General features: G+C 38.1%; 1 protein-coding gene across 1 annotated transcript; it reads left to right on the plus strand.

The window, feature by feature from the left end:
• The first annotated feature begins 2101 nt into the window (after positions 1-2101).
• NMUR2 (neuromedin U receptor 2) lies at positions 2102-15730 on the plus strand. Its single transcript, XM_023227108.2, has 4 exons — positions 2102-2927; positions 9157-9241; positions 11718-11843; positions 14774-15730. The coding sequence occupies exons 1-4, from the start codon at positions 2202-2204 to the stop codon at positions 15046-15048; spliced, it is 1212 nt and encodes a 403-aa protein (XP_023082876.1). The 5' UTR covers positions 2102-2201; the 3' UTR covers positions 15049-15730.
• Positions 15731-16159: the final 429 nt, after the last annotated feature.

A 16159-nucleotide genomic window follows, 5' to 3' on the forward strand; every position in this document is an offset into this window, starting at 1 on the left:
AGTGCTAAGTTTATAGTCTGCCACTGTGCACCCTTATAAATTTAATGATCCTTACATCTAAATGAGACATTTTCATTAAACTTTTCCTATTTCATTAGAAAAATATGTTAAAGTGTGTTAATAGTGATTTTAACATCAAAACTTGCCTTCAACTAGAGGGCTGTAATTCTGGCTCTGCAATACCTATTACATGTCTATAATTACTATTAATGTTATTCACCAATTTTTCCTAGTTTTTCATCTTCTGTGCACATGCTAAGACAGCACTTCCTGACCTTGCTGTGGTTGAATGGGTACATATGATTAACTTTGGTCAATGAGCTGTGAGTAAAAGTGGCAATGAGTTACTTACTTTTGGGCTAGAGCCTATAATTACCTACCTAAGACCATCTAGAGCTCTCTTTTCCTCTATCACAATGATAATCAAAATTCCAGAGAGTGACCACTGCATCAGCCTGGGTTATGAGTGAGTATAGCATGAGACAGACCCTCAATACATTTGAAGTGCAAGAGAAATAAATCTTTATTATTTAAACCAAGATATGTCAATCATTTGTTACAGAAGCATAAACTATCTTAACTTGAGGGACAGCTTATTCTTCGACAAGTCACTTTTCCTCTCTAATTTTTAATGTCATCATCTAATACAACAAATAAAAGGGAAAAAATTAACATTTAGTGAATATCTCTTAAGTATAAGTTGCTTCATTACATATAATTTAATTTAGTCTTCTCAATGACTATAAAAGGTATTGTCCCCTGCAAAAATATTCCTAAATCCAAAGAAATCTCTCAACTCCACTACTCATAGAATCCAAGCCACTACTATGTCTTAGGACTAGCCTCTTACCTACCTTCTGTTAAAATTTCTCCCTTGTTAATTCTCCAGTGCAAAATATTTTAAAGACTTCTCCCTGCAGTTTGAATCAGAGGCAAACTCTCTTCCATGGCCTATAAGAGTTTACATGAACTTGCACCTGCCAGCCACTTCAATCTAATCATTCATACTTTGCTGACCACTTATTAAATTCCAGTTATTCTGGTCTTCCTGATATTTTTAAAACATATCAAGCTTGTTTCCGCCTCAGGACCTTTACACTTGCAATTGCTTTTGCTGAGTAATACACTTCCCTTAGCTCTTTCGTGACCGACTCAGCTAAAGTGACATCTCCTGAGATAAGTTTTCTTTCACCATCCTTGATAGATAATTATTTATCAATTACTATCTGAAATTATATTATTAATTTATTCATTTACTTGTGTGTTTTCAGAATTCCCTACTGTAAGAAAAGCCCCACTAGGGCAGAGACCTTGTCTTGCTTGTATACTGATGTTTCTACAAAGCTTAGAACATTCCCTGGCAAATAGTGAATCCTCAAGAAGTTATTTGTGGAACACAATCGAATTAATGATGCAGATAAGGAAATGAGCCTCTAAGAGTTTGGGTAACTGTCCCAACTTTCCTAAAGTTCTATGAGTGTTCCTAATTCTGAAGTCCGTTTGCCTTTTGCTTACAGCAAAGTTCTGCTAAGAGACTGAAGTGTCAGGTAGCAGTCAGAGCTAGGCACAGGTGTACCTGTCCTTTCAGGCTTTGGTTTTGGATGCAGTCAAAACCAAAAACTCTCGTTAATCATGTTATCACATTAATCCCCAGAGAACCCTGAATTTCCAGTGGAACAAGGTAACTTGAGAAATCTATTGATTTCCTATGTTCATCCTGCTGTACGGCTGACAAGGATTGGTGGAGACTGGTATTCTTTTGCCCACGACCCTGCGACTTTGATTTCTATGTCCGCCCAGATTCTCACAACTTTGCAACATGCATTGCTCAAAATGCCCATCCATGAAGTCAGAGTGGTTTCCTCTGTGTCAGCTCTGCCTTCCCAGCTCCTTCCCACTCAGAGGTCTCCGCCTCCTCCCCTGTTCCCTGACACAAAGCCAGCACTCCTCTCTCCCAGTGCAGCCTGACACACTCTCATTGGCCCTCAGCCTGTCGAGGGCGGGGACTTGTGTCTCTGGGACTCTTCAAAAGGGATCCGCAGTCCAGGCAGCCTAACTTTGAGGCTGAAACACTCACTCTCTCACAGCCTTCCTCACTAAGCCTGTGATTTTCCTGACTGCTTTCTCTCTCTCTCTTTTTTTTTTCCCGGCTCAGCTTGAAACAGAGCCTCGTACCAGGGGAGGCTCAGGCCTTGGATTTTATGTCAGAGATGGAAAAACTTCAGAATGCTTCCTGGATCTACCAGCAGAAACTGGAAGATCCATTCCAGAAACACCTGAACAGCACCGAGGAGTATCTGGCCTTCCTCTGCGGACCTCGGCGCAGCCACTTCTTCCTCCCTGTGTCTGTGGTGTATGTGCCAATTTTTGTGGTGGGGGTCATTGGCAATGTCCTGGTGTGCCTGGTGATTCTGCAGCACCAGGCTATGAAGACGCCCACCAACTACTACCTCTTCAGCCTGGCGGTCTCTGACCTCCTGGTCCTGCTCCTTGGAATGCCCCTGGAGGTCTATGAGATGTGGCGCAACTACCCCTTCTTGTTCGGGCCTGTGGGATGCTACTTCAAGACGGCCCTCTTTGAGACCGTGTGCTTCGCCTCCATCCTCAGCATCACCGCCATCAGCGTGGAGCGCTACGTGGCCATCCTAGACCCGTTCCGCGCCAAGTTGGAGAGCACCCGGCGCCGGGCTCTCAGGATCCTCGGCGTCGTCTGGGGCTTCTCCATGCTCCTCTCCCTGCCCAACACCAGCATGCACGGCATCAAGTTCCACTACTTCCCCAATGGGTCCCTGGTCCCAGGTTCGGCCACCTGTACGGTCATCAAGCCCATGTGGATCTACAATTTCATCATCCAGGTCACTTCCTTCCTATTCTACTTCCTTCCCATGACTGTCATCAGTGTCCTCTACTACCTCATGGCACTCAGAGTGAGTATCTAGGCTGGCTGGCTCAAGGCAGCATCCCTTCTGTTTTCACAGGCTCAAAGTTCAGAGAAAAACTTAGAATTGGGGAAATTCAGAAATGGAAGGGAACAGAGGGAAAATAGAATGAGCTCAGATGGAAAATCAAGACATTAAAGCAATTGCCTCAAATGAGATGAATGGTAACCACAATTATTTATCATGTCCTTTAGCTCGTCTTCTCATATCTAAATAAGATATGGGTTCTCATATCTAAATGTTACTAAGAACCATCCAGAAAACTTACTTTGGGTAGCAATATGGATACTTCACCCCCAGGAAAATGGGATTCAGTAGGTCTGAGGTGGAGCCTCATTGTAAAAAAGCACATCAGGCAATCTGGGGTGAGGCGGCCACAGCTTGAGAGACTCCTCCGCATCCTGTTGTCACTTTCCAGCCCCTGGCCACTGCCTGCATTGAGATTTTCCTCTACACCAAGTTGGTCTGAGTATAACACAAACTATCAACTAGCCCTGCCTATTTTATAGTCCCAGATAGGTATTCAGTTTTAAAATCAGACCTTTCCTGTGGTTGCTCTGACCCTTTCATTAAAATGAGGTTGAAACAAAACAAAACTATATATTTATTTAGTTAGTTAGTTAGTTAGTTATAGTTTTTTAATATATTTTTATTTATATATAGTTACATATAATATATATAGTCATATATATTAATGATATGACTGAGATAACTTGAGCTTCTTTTGAGCAGGTGCAGATTGAGAGATAAGGAAGTAAACAGCACATGAGATAGAGTAAAAAAATGTGAATAAGAGCTATCTGAAATTAAGAAAAAGATATCACTTATTTTGCAACATATATAATTAGAGGTTCTTTCCCTATATTTATGGTGATAAACTGATTTCTTTTTCAGAAGGAGGTGTCATAAATTAACTGAGAGAAAATGTTTTTAATAAGGGTAGGAATGAGTCTATGTAATTCCTCTCTGGTATATTCTGCACCAAAATTCATGAAGAGAAAAGTTCTTGACAATGACAATTTTACACCCACTTAAGGGAGGTATTATAGCTTGTGTAGTAAACAGTTATGAGACCATTTAGACTCCCAGATCTACAGCAGACACATAATATGCCTTTAGGCAAGCCACATAATTCTCCTGGAATTAGTTTTCCCATTTATAAAATGAAAAGGTTACATCAGATCATATCTATGTACCCTCTAGTTCTAACAGTCTATGATTCCTTTTTAAAAAAGGAAAAAAAAAAAAACAACCTGTGAGCTGAAGCAATGTGAGTTTTAAATGAGAGGACAAGCAGACATCACACTCACATTATTTGCTTTGAGATGGCTCTGACATCATATGTTACATGACAACGAATATACTCCTATTTCAGTCCATCTCTGAGAAGCTGATTGTCAGAAGCGAGTGACCAATGGTAGTCCTTTTGAATACCTATTGTCCCTAAGGTGAATAGCAAGGTCTAAGTAGGAAGAACAAATTCTAAGTGTCACAGACATCTGGGCACAAGAGTAAATCTACTTAGGCAGAGAGCTGTTCCAGTCCCCTCCTGGAGGGCTAGCATCTATATTCCCAGAGACATGTACCACCCTGCACTAGCTCACAACCATGTCTTAAGAATGCCCTGCAAATCTCACTGAAGTGAAAAGACTTCTATACAACTCCAAAGAAAGTCCTATGAGAAATACCCACCCAGAACTTAGTATTATCTCATCCAATGCCAAAGAATCACCTATTTTGGGTCAATTTGGGAAAAATATTTAACTTTGAGTAGGAAATGCACATTTCCTCTTCCAATCTGTTACAATCAGTTTCATTGTGTTTTATTAGCAAAAGTCCATGACTACCTTGTATCAGGAGATAAGTGATAGCTCAAACAGAAGTTTAAAAACCACCCTGGTTTGCTTTGGGTATGTAATGCAACTTTTGATAGCCTGTTTTCAGGAAGGATGAGCTGTTATCCAGGGTACCAGAGGACACCAGGAAAGAAACTAACTGCTTACAAAGTCACTCCTAGAAGAATTTAAAAATCTCTATACTGAAAGTCAGGAAAAGTAGACCCTATTCTGTGTCACTGACTTGAGGACCTTTATGTACACTGTACCTGTAGCCTGAAATGTTTCTACTGTCTGCCACCACTGCCCTTTTGCCTTTCTAACCCTCATTTATTCTTTATGTCATACTTCAATCACACTTCCTCAGGGAAGCTCTCCCAGATTTCCTGAGCATTCCTGTTTCTTGTTGTAGGTGCTCATGGCTCTCAGTGATTTTCCTTCATTATAATTTACAATTCCATACTTATGGATTCCTTAATTAATTTTTTTCTCCCCAACTAGACTGTAAGCTCAGTTAATGAATGAGGCTAAATTACTTCCTTCATTGCTGGGCTTTAGCTTCTCTACCTTTAAAACAAAGACTTGGAAATATTACCTCAAAGACACATAAGCAATCCTAACGATTGTTAAGTAATTGACTCTGTTGGAAAGTTTGAAGGTGTGATTGATTCTGGCACCCACTGCTTTCAGAAGGCAGCAAGTCTAAGACTAATGAAATCACAGGACCAGGGAAGAAGGAGGAAACCCGTATCTGTGCTCATAGCTCAGCATTCAGTCATGCTGCATCATTCCAGGACACAGTCACCACTGAGCTGCTCTCCAGGGTTTGAACATTATAGAGATAGAAAATAGACAATTCTAGGGCAAGTTCCTCCACATCTGGGAGGAAGTTCTGGTGACAGTCTGATTTAGTTCTTACATCTCCTGCATGCTGCATTCATGATTGAGTTAATGAGGATGGATGTATGAATTGCAGCAGAATTCAACCATGCCAACAGAGGGTTGCACTGATTTTTTTAAATAAATAGATGTGTTAAGATTATAGAGATATTTACCCAAAACCTATATTATAATCTTTGTATTCTGAAACTAAGTCCCACAAACTATATAAATGAACATCTGGTGGAGTGATTTCAAGTAGTATAAACAACTGATCAGCATAATGTATCAACCTGAGTAATAACCTCACAAACCTCCCTTTCACTTTGCTCTTATGTAGCTAAAGAAGGTAATCATGATTTTTAGTAATCACAATATTTAGTAATAGTAATCACAATTTTTCACTCCTCCTTTTGTAACCTGAGTTGTAAAATAAAAGTTTTGGGGTGGGGAAGGATAATGTAATGGTTGAGTATCTACTTTACTAAACATCTGTAGGGAAGTGAAATTATTCAATGATAAAGCAGCATTTAATATTGTCTAGACTAACTGTTTTGATTGTATTCTATTCTGCCAACCACTCCAAATTCTGTTGGAACAATGTTCACCATACGTAAGTAATCAATTTTTCACTCTTCCTCTGGTTGGCTAGTTGTGTCACTATAAACTAAGAAAGCTGCAAGATAAGCAACAATTCATCAGCACATGATTTTCTTTTTAGTGTAAACTATGCTGCTACAGGAAGCCTGTTCATAAAAGCATTGTGTGAACTATTTGTTTGATGTTTGAATTTTTTAAAAATTGTTCCTTGGGGTGGAGAAATTACCATTGAGAAATGTTAAACACAAGGCAGGAAGTGACTAATGTATCTCAATATTTTTTATTGTTGTTAATTATGGACTGAAATAAAATAATAGAATAACTTCATCTTGTAAAAAACCACAATCTTTTTAAATGGCATGAAATAATTAGAACCTTTAATAGATTTAATCTAAGATGAGTTAGTCAAGTTTGAAGTTTGATGTGTTGCTCTAACCTTGAATGCGTTTTTCTTCTCAGTGTATCTGCCTTCTTTGTATCTGTACAGGCACTCCCTGTGAGCGAGTGGTAACAATGAGAAAAGAATTTCTAAAAGGGACTCAGTACTCCATAAAAGTAACCTCACATATATAAACAAAAAACTCTATTTTTTAAAAATCAGTTTTTCTGATGTCTGTTTAGTATGCTGTGGATAATAATCAGAATCACCATAATAGCAGTAACATACAACTTGCTGAGTATCATGTGCCGGGCACTGAGATAAGCACTCTACCTGTATGACTTTGTTTTACTATTGCATTAATAATACTTTTCACCTTCAGATTTTTCCTGTCTAGTCCTAATTTCACAGAGTCTTTAATCCTTTACTTTACGAAGACAGAGATACATGTAGAACACTCCAATATATTCAAGAGACAAATGGCCAGGTTTATACGTTATCCAAGAGGATTCTTGAGATCCTATGTGGTCCTGAGTGCCACCTAACTGCAAGGAGTATATATGTTTGTTAGGAAGACTGGATATGGATTTGCTGAAGTTTAGAGGCAACTTTTAATGACCCACTCTTCCAAGTCTATTTAATTTTAAATACCTTTTCTGAAATATTCCTTCAAAATGTTATCCAGCCCAGGAAGATTATTGCTTCTTACAGCAGTTTGTTCCATTATTGCACATAATCAATATTTATTTCTTACCTTGAATTAGAATCTATCTACCTGTAACTAAACAGATTGATTCTAATCTACTGCCATGACTGTATAAAATAAGTTAAATTTTCGTTCCACCTGATGGCTTCAATCAATTAGTCTGGACTTTTTACATTGCCAATGAGAGACTCCAACCCTGGGTAAATCCCAAAGGGAGCACAGACGTGAAAACTTCAGAAGCAGAGCTAGCTCTTGGTGAAGATTAATTAAATAAAACACACCATCTCATTATAAACCTAGCTTTATTTCTGTTTCTTTGCTCTTTTTTTCCATGGTGTTGGTTTCAACTTCAAACTGCACACAGTCATTTTTTGGTGGCTCCAAGCACTTTTTCTTTGTGGTGGAAAAAAAAATAACTTTTGTAATTCCAGACCTCACATGCAGAGAAGGACTCCCTCTGGCAGTCCCAATAAGAAATAAATAAAAACTTGCATCTTCAGAAGTACAAGCAAATATCTGAAATCTCACTGGTCCCCATTATTCAATCATTGTGACTGGAGGATAGGACAAGCTGATTGGCTAAATTGTTTAGGGAGTATACCTGGAGCTGAAGTTGAGTGACACCTCTATCCAAATTAAAGATTAAGAATGCGGAAGGAGTACATTCCCTAAGGGAAAATTAGGGTACTATTAGTAAGAGAAGAGAGAAGCAAATGCTAGAGGACCAATGGGTAAATATATATTCACTGTGTACTATACTAACTTCTGGATATTTGATGGTATTTTAAGATGAGTCCTTAAAGCTTTCTTTATTTGGCCAACATCCCCACAAATTAAAAAATGTGTAGAATAAAGAGAAAAACTTCCACAACTGGATGAATGATGTAGATCTTCAGTGCTGTGGGAGTTCAAAGGAAGAAGAAGACAGTGGGCTAAAGTGGCCATCAAAATCTTTTGGGAACAGGCAGGATTTGAACTGAGCAAAGAAGACTGTGCATACAAGTAGTGTTGATAGCTGAAAGTTTCAAATGTTGCATCAAGGATCTCCATATCTTCCAACAAGGATGAATACATTTTAAACATCTTAACTCAGAAACACATACACTCTTTTCAGTAATTAATGTTACTGTAATATTAAAACAACATTTCCCAGTTTGCGTTTGTCAAAATGGTACAAGGTAATCCACTGAAAACGGTTGGGGGAAAATATTGTTTAATCAAAGAAACACTATCTTTCTTTTGACTAAGATGTGAGTAGGCGATGTGAGTGTGGAAGGTAGATGGGGGGTTAAGTGGAAAGTTGATACACTGTCCCCCTTGAAAATTCATAATGCCCATCAGCATATTTAAGTCTCTGAGAAGATCCACAATAAATACTGGAGGCGAGAAGAATTCCTGTTTTTGTTTTCTACTACTTATCCAGCACATAGCAGACGGATTTCACTTTAACAGATGTCTAATAATTATGAATGAGTGAATGAATAGATTGAAAAGACTGTCTAACTTTCCTTGAACTTCAGAATTTTACATTTTTCATGGAACACCTATTAACATGCTACACAGCCAACGCTCCACATAACTGTATATGAAACATGATTGCGGTACTACTTGGCCACAATCATTTATCCAGTTGAGTAGATGACCTGAATCCAATTCCACCTTCAACATACTGTTAAACATTTGATATATTCTTACATTTCTCTAGGTCCCAGTTCTTCTGTGTTCAAAATGAGTGTTTGAGTTATGTTTCTCAGATTTTAACAGGAGGGAAAAATGTTTCTCTTTCTTACCATCTCTCCCAACTTACTTCCCTTTTAGCTAAAGAAAGACAAATCACTTGAGGCAAATGAAGGGAATGCAAATATTCGAAGACCCTGCAGAAAATCGGTCAACAAGATGCTGTGTAAGTGCCCCATTTTGTTTTTTGTTTTGTTTTGTTCACAAGAGCAAAGGAGTTACATTTGGTACTAACTGAATGCTGCTGGGGGTAGGTTCCAATTTACCCTGAAACAGTATTTATGAGAGTAGATTAAGATGAAGGAGCAAAGGGGAGATATATATATATAATGAAGACACATCGTTAATGGTCTATATCAATGCTAGGTGACCTGTCTTCCTTTGCTTCTTCAAGCTTCTAGGACCTGTCATTTTCAGTTTTAAACCCTCAAAACAACACGCTCACTTTTATCCACTGACACACAATCTGTGTGGTGTTTTGTAAATTACATTCACTTTCTCAGCCTTTGAGCCTCACTTTCCCCCTCTGTGAAATGAACAGGATTTTAACCTATTTGTATTATGGATTTCTTTTAAAATATGATGAAAGCTGTAGACTCTCCATTCCAAAGGAAAAAAAAAATGAATGAATATGCATACACAACAGATTTTACAATCCATTTCAGGAGGTCGTGAACCAACCCCTGATACTCATAGACTCCATGGGATCTTTTGGTTCCAGATTAAGAACATCTGGCAAGCTTCTCCAAGTAGCCATTTCACATATGACATTGTATAACTTTGTTTCAAACAGTATACTTTTGAATAAATAAGATCTTTTTAAAAATTCATTTACTGAGTCACAGTCTCCCAAAAGAATGCTATAAAAATATATGTTGCAGTACTACTGTATGAGAGTTACTGATGAGGGAAAGGAGATTTATAATATATTTTGCAAATCAAAATCTAAAGTTTAGAAGCAATGAATCATCCAGGCTAATATGCATATGGAACATTCGCTGTAACTATACAGCATTTCTGAACAAAAAATAAACTGTGAATTCCCTGAAGTGGGTCTTCTCAATTTTAAGAGTTATTTCTTGGAAATATTTTAGCCCCTCCTGGCACTTGACTTTCTCTATTAAGAAACATAGTTTCTTCATTATCCCTACCCTTTTCTCCTTGGTCATAATCTAGTCTCACACACACACACACACACACACACACACACACACACAAATGACGCTCATTCATATTAAAATCACAATAACAGAATATACTATAAAGTATTTGCCTTGGTATGGGGTTCAACTTTAACAGGAATTTAAGTTGTTTGTTGTTGTTGTTGTTGTTGTTTTTGAGATGGAGTCTTTCCCTATTGCCCAGGCTGGAGCACAGTGGCATCTCAGCTCACTGTAACCTCTGCCTCCCAGGTTCAAGCAATTCTCCTGCCTCAGCTTCCCGAGTAGCTGAGATTACAGGTGTGTGCAACCACATCTGGCTGATTTCTGTATTTTTAGTAGAGACGGGGTTTCACCATGTTGGCCAGGCTGTTCTTGAACTCGTGACCTCAGGTGATCCACCCCTTGGCCACCCAAAGTGCTGGAATTATAGGCCTGAGCCACTGTGCCTGTTCAGGAATTCAAGTTTTAATTAAAGGGAATTGTAGGCAGTAGTGAACAGATTAGGGACTTTTCTTGGGTTAGCAAATTCAGTAGAAACCTACAGATATCTTTGAAACCATACCACACAGGCAAACAGCTTACTCTGAATGTGTTTAATGCCAACAGGAAATGTATGTATAGTACTATTTACTATGAAAACTTCATATCTGTACACAAGTACAGAAAACTGTAAAGTGAATACCCATGTACCCATCACCCAGTTTCAGAAAGTATCACCTCATAGCTAATCTTGTTTCACGTATACCCTTATCTATCCCCCAGCCCCAAAAGATTATCTTTAGGCAAATCCCAAGCATCATGTCTAGCAAAGGAAAGTATTTACAACTTTAAAAGGAAAAAGAAAAAGTTTGTGTGTGTGTGTTTTTAAATTTGTGGTGCTTAAATGCCCCAAAGAGAAACTACAGTAACACCAGTCTCTGTTTTGGTAGGTGAAAATAAGAGATTGGAAGGAATTCTGTGCTGTAGCAATTTATAATATGACAGACACATCCCTTCCAATCAAAAGATACTTGTAAAGTACTATTATGCTTGTGGTTGTTTGATCTCTTCTTTCTCCTTGCCTACCCATTACAGAATTTTAAATTACTGAATTCAGAGAAACTTCTAATTATTCCTATAACAAGATGAATTTATATATATATATATTTAACAGTTAATTATTTATCTTTTACAATAAGATGTTTTCAGGACTTTGAAATAAATTAAGTACTATTTTAAATGTTCTAAAAAGTTTTACATTATACAAGAAATCTTGTATAATCTTATGGAAAACTGATCCTAGATCTTATACAATTCATTCTTGTGTTTTAAATGTTTTGTACTGAGGCTCTTTGGGATCTAGTTTGCCTCTATAACTGTTACAGTTTAACAAAGTTGAAGGGAAAAACTGCTAGAAAAAATGATTGACTCAGAGTGAGCATTGTATAACTATCCTTGAACAGACTGCCTTCTGCTCTCCCATTTATCATCCATTTTCAGTTATCTTGGTCTTAGTGTTTGCTATCTGTTGGGCCTCATTCCACATTGACCGACTCTTCTTCAGCTTTGTGGAGGAGTGGACTGAATCCCTGGCTGCTGTGTTCAACCTCGTCCATGTGGTGTCAGGTAAAACCTTAGCTGGATTTGGTGCAGGACTAGTATTCAGGTAACAGCAACTTCTTCATCTTGCTTAGATGCCTAAGTACTCCAATTTAGCACAGGGATCTGCCATGCTATAATGAAGACATTCGATTTTTCTTTTATTCAAAGATTGATTATGTTTGGTACTGGTCCAAATACATATATACCAGATCACTATTTTCAAAGCTACTTTATGGAAAACCTCAACTCCAACTGTGATGATTACAGAAGGAAAATGGTCAAGGAGTGCTTCCTTTTATTATCCTCCAAATGGCCATGCAATTAAGTTGGTTCTTATTTGGTAAACATCCATGTTCCTGAAATCTCATATTGCCTTTGGTAAGTATTATATCCTCATGAAGGAAAACCAAAAGGTATTCATTGGTCACCAAGTTCTCCTTTTAGACTACTGTGACTCTGCTTGTTGAGGATACCATAGTATATTGTGGAAAGCATGGTGGAAAGGTCAGTAAGTCAGTTGACCTGGATTTGTACCCCAATTTCACCAGTGCTATTCTGAGTGATCTGCAGAACATGGCTGCCTTCACACCAAAGTTTCCTCAACTGTAAAATGGCAATAATGCCTCCTGTAGACAAACCATGGACTGATGGTAAGAAGCAAATGCAGTAATAGACATTAAAGAGCTCTTTAAGCTGTAACTGCTGTATATCTTTCCATAATCATCAAAAGGTCATTAGGTGGGTATTATGATTAACATCGTATAGTCAAAAGTAAAACACTTCCACAAGAAGAAATGATTTGCCCTAAGAAACTTAGCTAACAAATAATACACCCAAGTCACCTAATTTCAAGTTCAGTGTTCTTTCTACTAAAATGGAGCAGAGAATGGCCACCCAATTTCTTCTTTCTCAGTCAGTGACAGCTAACTCAGTGTTAGCCTTAGTCTCAGACCTCTTCTGTCCTCCCACCTCTCCTGGTCACTGGCTGATTCTGTGGTCTCATTAGATTATCGAAGATATCACTGGAAAGGAAAGATAAAGTCAGCTTTTATAAGTTAAGCTCCAGATGTGCACAAAGCAGAAACAATGACATCTATACTGAATATCATGTATATTATCTATTTTCTGTCACCCTCTTTTTTGTACTCAGCAGGCCTAATGTATAGCTTATTCTTGGACATTAGCACTTTCCTGTTCAACCATTTGCAACCAAAGCTCAAAAATATGTATACCTCTTAGTTTATCCTTTTGGTTAATCTGCAGAAAACAGAAACATTTAAATAAATGAGAAAGCACTACAAGGTCAAATGAGACTTGACTATTTGACTACACATCTCTGGATGCATCAGGGCAATTATCTTACGATTTTCAAGTTATAGCTTTAATAATGACATGATCCTGTTCAGATACCATCTCCCCCTTTTTCATATTAGCACACTAGATTATATCTAAATCTCTTAAACCCTACAGAAAATAACCCCAACTTGCCTTTTAATCCTCCAACTTTTATTATTTTTATTCATGGACCATCTACTTATCAAACTGGTAATTAAAGAGTTCTGCACATTATTCCTGAACCATGTGGCCATTCCTGCCTCTGAATATTTGTGCATGCTATGCCCTGTACCTGCATCACCCTCTCCTATCTTCCTCAACTATCTCTTACCCATTTTGAGGTCTGGCTAGGGTTCAATCACCCCCCACTAAATCTTTTATGACCATCACAGTCACTGTGTTTCTGCTATTATGTGAATAGCATGATTTGTTATCTCATATTTGTTCTTAACAGATACTGCTTGGTATTGTTGTATTGTTAATTATTTAATTTAGCCATAAATCTTGTCTCTGTAGTACCATTCCAAGATCTTGGAGAACAAAGTCTAAATTCACTACCTCCCAATGTGCCTTGAAGTTCATGGCACATAAGAGTTAAATCAATATATTTTCTGAATGAACTAATAGTATTAATACATGGAAATGTTCTCCTTTAATATTCTTCCATGTTTATTCTGTAAAAAGGCATATAGCACTCTGAATGTCCTGAACCACATAAATAAGGACAATAAGGAACCTGTTGGCAATAGTACCCATCACTTGTTTTACATTCTTAGCCATTCTCAGCCTCTTCGTGGATGGTATCTTAACTTTACCCTCACAATAATCCAGGGAGGTGAGTTAGGCTGGAAATTGCATTCCCATTTTACAGAGAAAGAAACTGAAGTGCCAGAGTTTGTCTAAGGCCACAAGATATGTGAGGGCCAAGATCAGAAACTAGGTCCTCTGATTCTCAAACTTGAGCTCATTCTGGGCTTTAGAGAAATAAAATTTTAAAAGGCAATAAAGGAAGAACGTATTCCAAACAGGAAAATGACAATGCGAAGGGTAACTGGTAGAGGAAATAAATGGTAAAATACAATTCTTCAAAATGTAGAGGAACCATCAAGGGAAAAGGGTAGGTAGGAACAGCACACTAGAGAATATTTCTTTGAAGCCATATCTTAGCATTATAAGGAGTCTCAGCAGGGACTAAGCCTTGGCTGATTTACCTTCTTCCACTACTTGCCATTCCAAATTATAGATTTAAGTAAAATTTCAATGAGATACAAACATTTCTCTTTTCTCTGATATTTAAGCATCTTTCATTCGTGTTGTGGAAACATGTTCTTTTAATTAAACAAGTAGGGATCAAAGAAAGTTGCTGAACATCTCAGAGAGATCCCATGCCAGCCTAAATTACTCCAAGACTCTTTAATCTTTGTGTTTGATTGCTTAGTGCGCAGGTGGAAAATCTATTAAGAATATTTTGTATTCTCAATTAGAGGCTTGTATGTATTATCATTTCCAAAAGAGGCAATCACAGGGATTCTAGGCCTTTGTAAATATGTATGCTTCTCCCTTCATGCCTGTCACTCAGGTTCTTCTCAGCACATCTTTTTAAATCTCCTGCATTCCAGGTGTCTTATTCTACCTGAGCTCAGCTGTCAACCCCATTATCTATAACCTACTGTCTCGCCGCTTCCAGGCAGCATTCCAGAATGTGATCTCTTCTTTCCACAAACAGTGGCACTCCCAGCGTGACCCACACGTGCCACCTGCCCAGCGGAACATCTTCCTGACAGAATGCCATTTTGTGGAGTTAACCGAAGATATAGGTCCCCAGTTCCTATGTCAGTCATCCATGCACAACTCTCACCTCTCAACAGCCCTCTCTAGTGAACAGATGTCATGAAGAAACTATCAAAGCTGCCACTTTCACAAAACCTGAATTCTTTCAGAGCTGACTTTCCTCTATGCCTCAGAACTTCAGAGAGGAACATCCCATAATGTATGCCTTCTTATATGATATTAGAGAGGTAGAATGGCTCCTACAACTCATGTAACGATTGCTAGTTGTTTTTTTTTTTTTAATAAATGTGAAAACTCAGAGTTAGATCTGGGTTCAAAACCCAGAACTGCCTGATTTTTAGTTCTCTTTTCATTATCCTAACTGCCTCGTGCCCCTCACTAGTTCATGCCAAGAACATGACTGGAAAAGCATGGCACCTATACCTTGATTAATTTCCATTATTGGAATTGGTTTGTCCTGAGTCATCTACATTCCAAGTCAGACTGTCACTTCTGCTACCAATGGCCACTGTAAGCCACAGAAGGAAGACGTGTACATACTGTTCTACTTTATGTGATGTGAGAAGCCCACATCAGTGTCCCTTGGCAGCAGTCTACAGGCGTAGTTGTTTTATTATGCTTAATTTTATTGTGCTTCTCAAATATTGCACTTTTTAAAAAATCGAAAGTTTGTGGCAACGCTCTGGCACCTTTCTTCTCAAAAGCATGTGCTCACTTCATGTCTCTGTGTAAATTTTCATAATTCTAACAATAAACGTGATTATTATTCTATGTGCTTATGGTGACCTGTGGTCAGTGATCTTTGATATTACTATTGTAATTATTTTGGGAAACCTATGAACTGCTTCCCTAGAAGATGGAGAGCTTAATAAATATTGTGTTGTTCTGACTGTTCCACCCACCAGCCATTCCCCATCTTGGTCCCTCTCCATGGGCCTCCATATTCCCTGAGACAAAACAATATTAAAATTAGGCCAGTTAAGAACCCTACAATGGCCTCTAAGTGTAAGTGAAAGGAAGAGTGGCAAGTCTCTCACTTTAAATCAAAAGCTAGAAAGGATTAAGCTTAGTGAGTATGTAAAAAAACTCAGACAGGCTTAAAGCTATGCCTCTTGTAGCTGTTAGCCAAGTTTTGAATACAAAGGAAAAGCTCTTAAAGGAATGTAAAAGTTCTACTCTAGTGAACACATAAATTATTGTAAGAAAACAAAACA

The sequence above is a fragment of the Piliocolobus tephrosceles genome, chromosome 4, assembly GCF_002776525.5.
Source record: "Piliocolobus tephrosceles isolate RC106 chromosome 4, ASM277652v3, whole genome shotgun sequence".
Lineage (NCBI taxonomy): Eukaryota > Metazoa > Chordata > Mammalia > Primates > Cercopithecidae > Piliocolobus > Piliocolobus tephrosceles.

Bases quoted from the DNA above. Each gene is read 5' to 3' on its own strand.
- NMUR2 (XM_023227108.2), top strand. From the start codon at position 2,202: ATGTCAGAGATGGAAAAACTTCAGAATGCTTCCTGGATCTACCAGCAG. The intron at 9,242-11,717 runs GTAAGTGCCCCA...ATCCATTTTCAG, and splicing joins ATCGGTCAACAAGATGCTGT to TTATCTTGGTCTTAGTGTTT. The intron at 11,844-14,773 runs GTAAAACCTTAG...CCTGCATTCCAG, and splicing joins CCTCGTCCATGTGGTGTCAG to GTGTCTTATTCTACCTGAGC.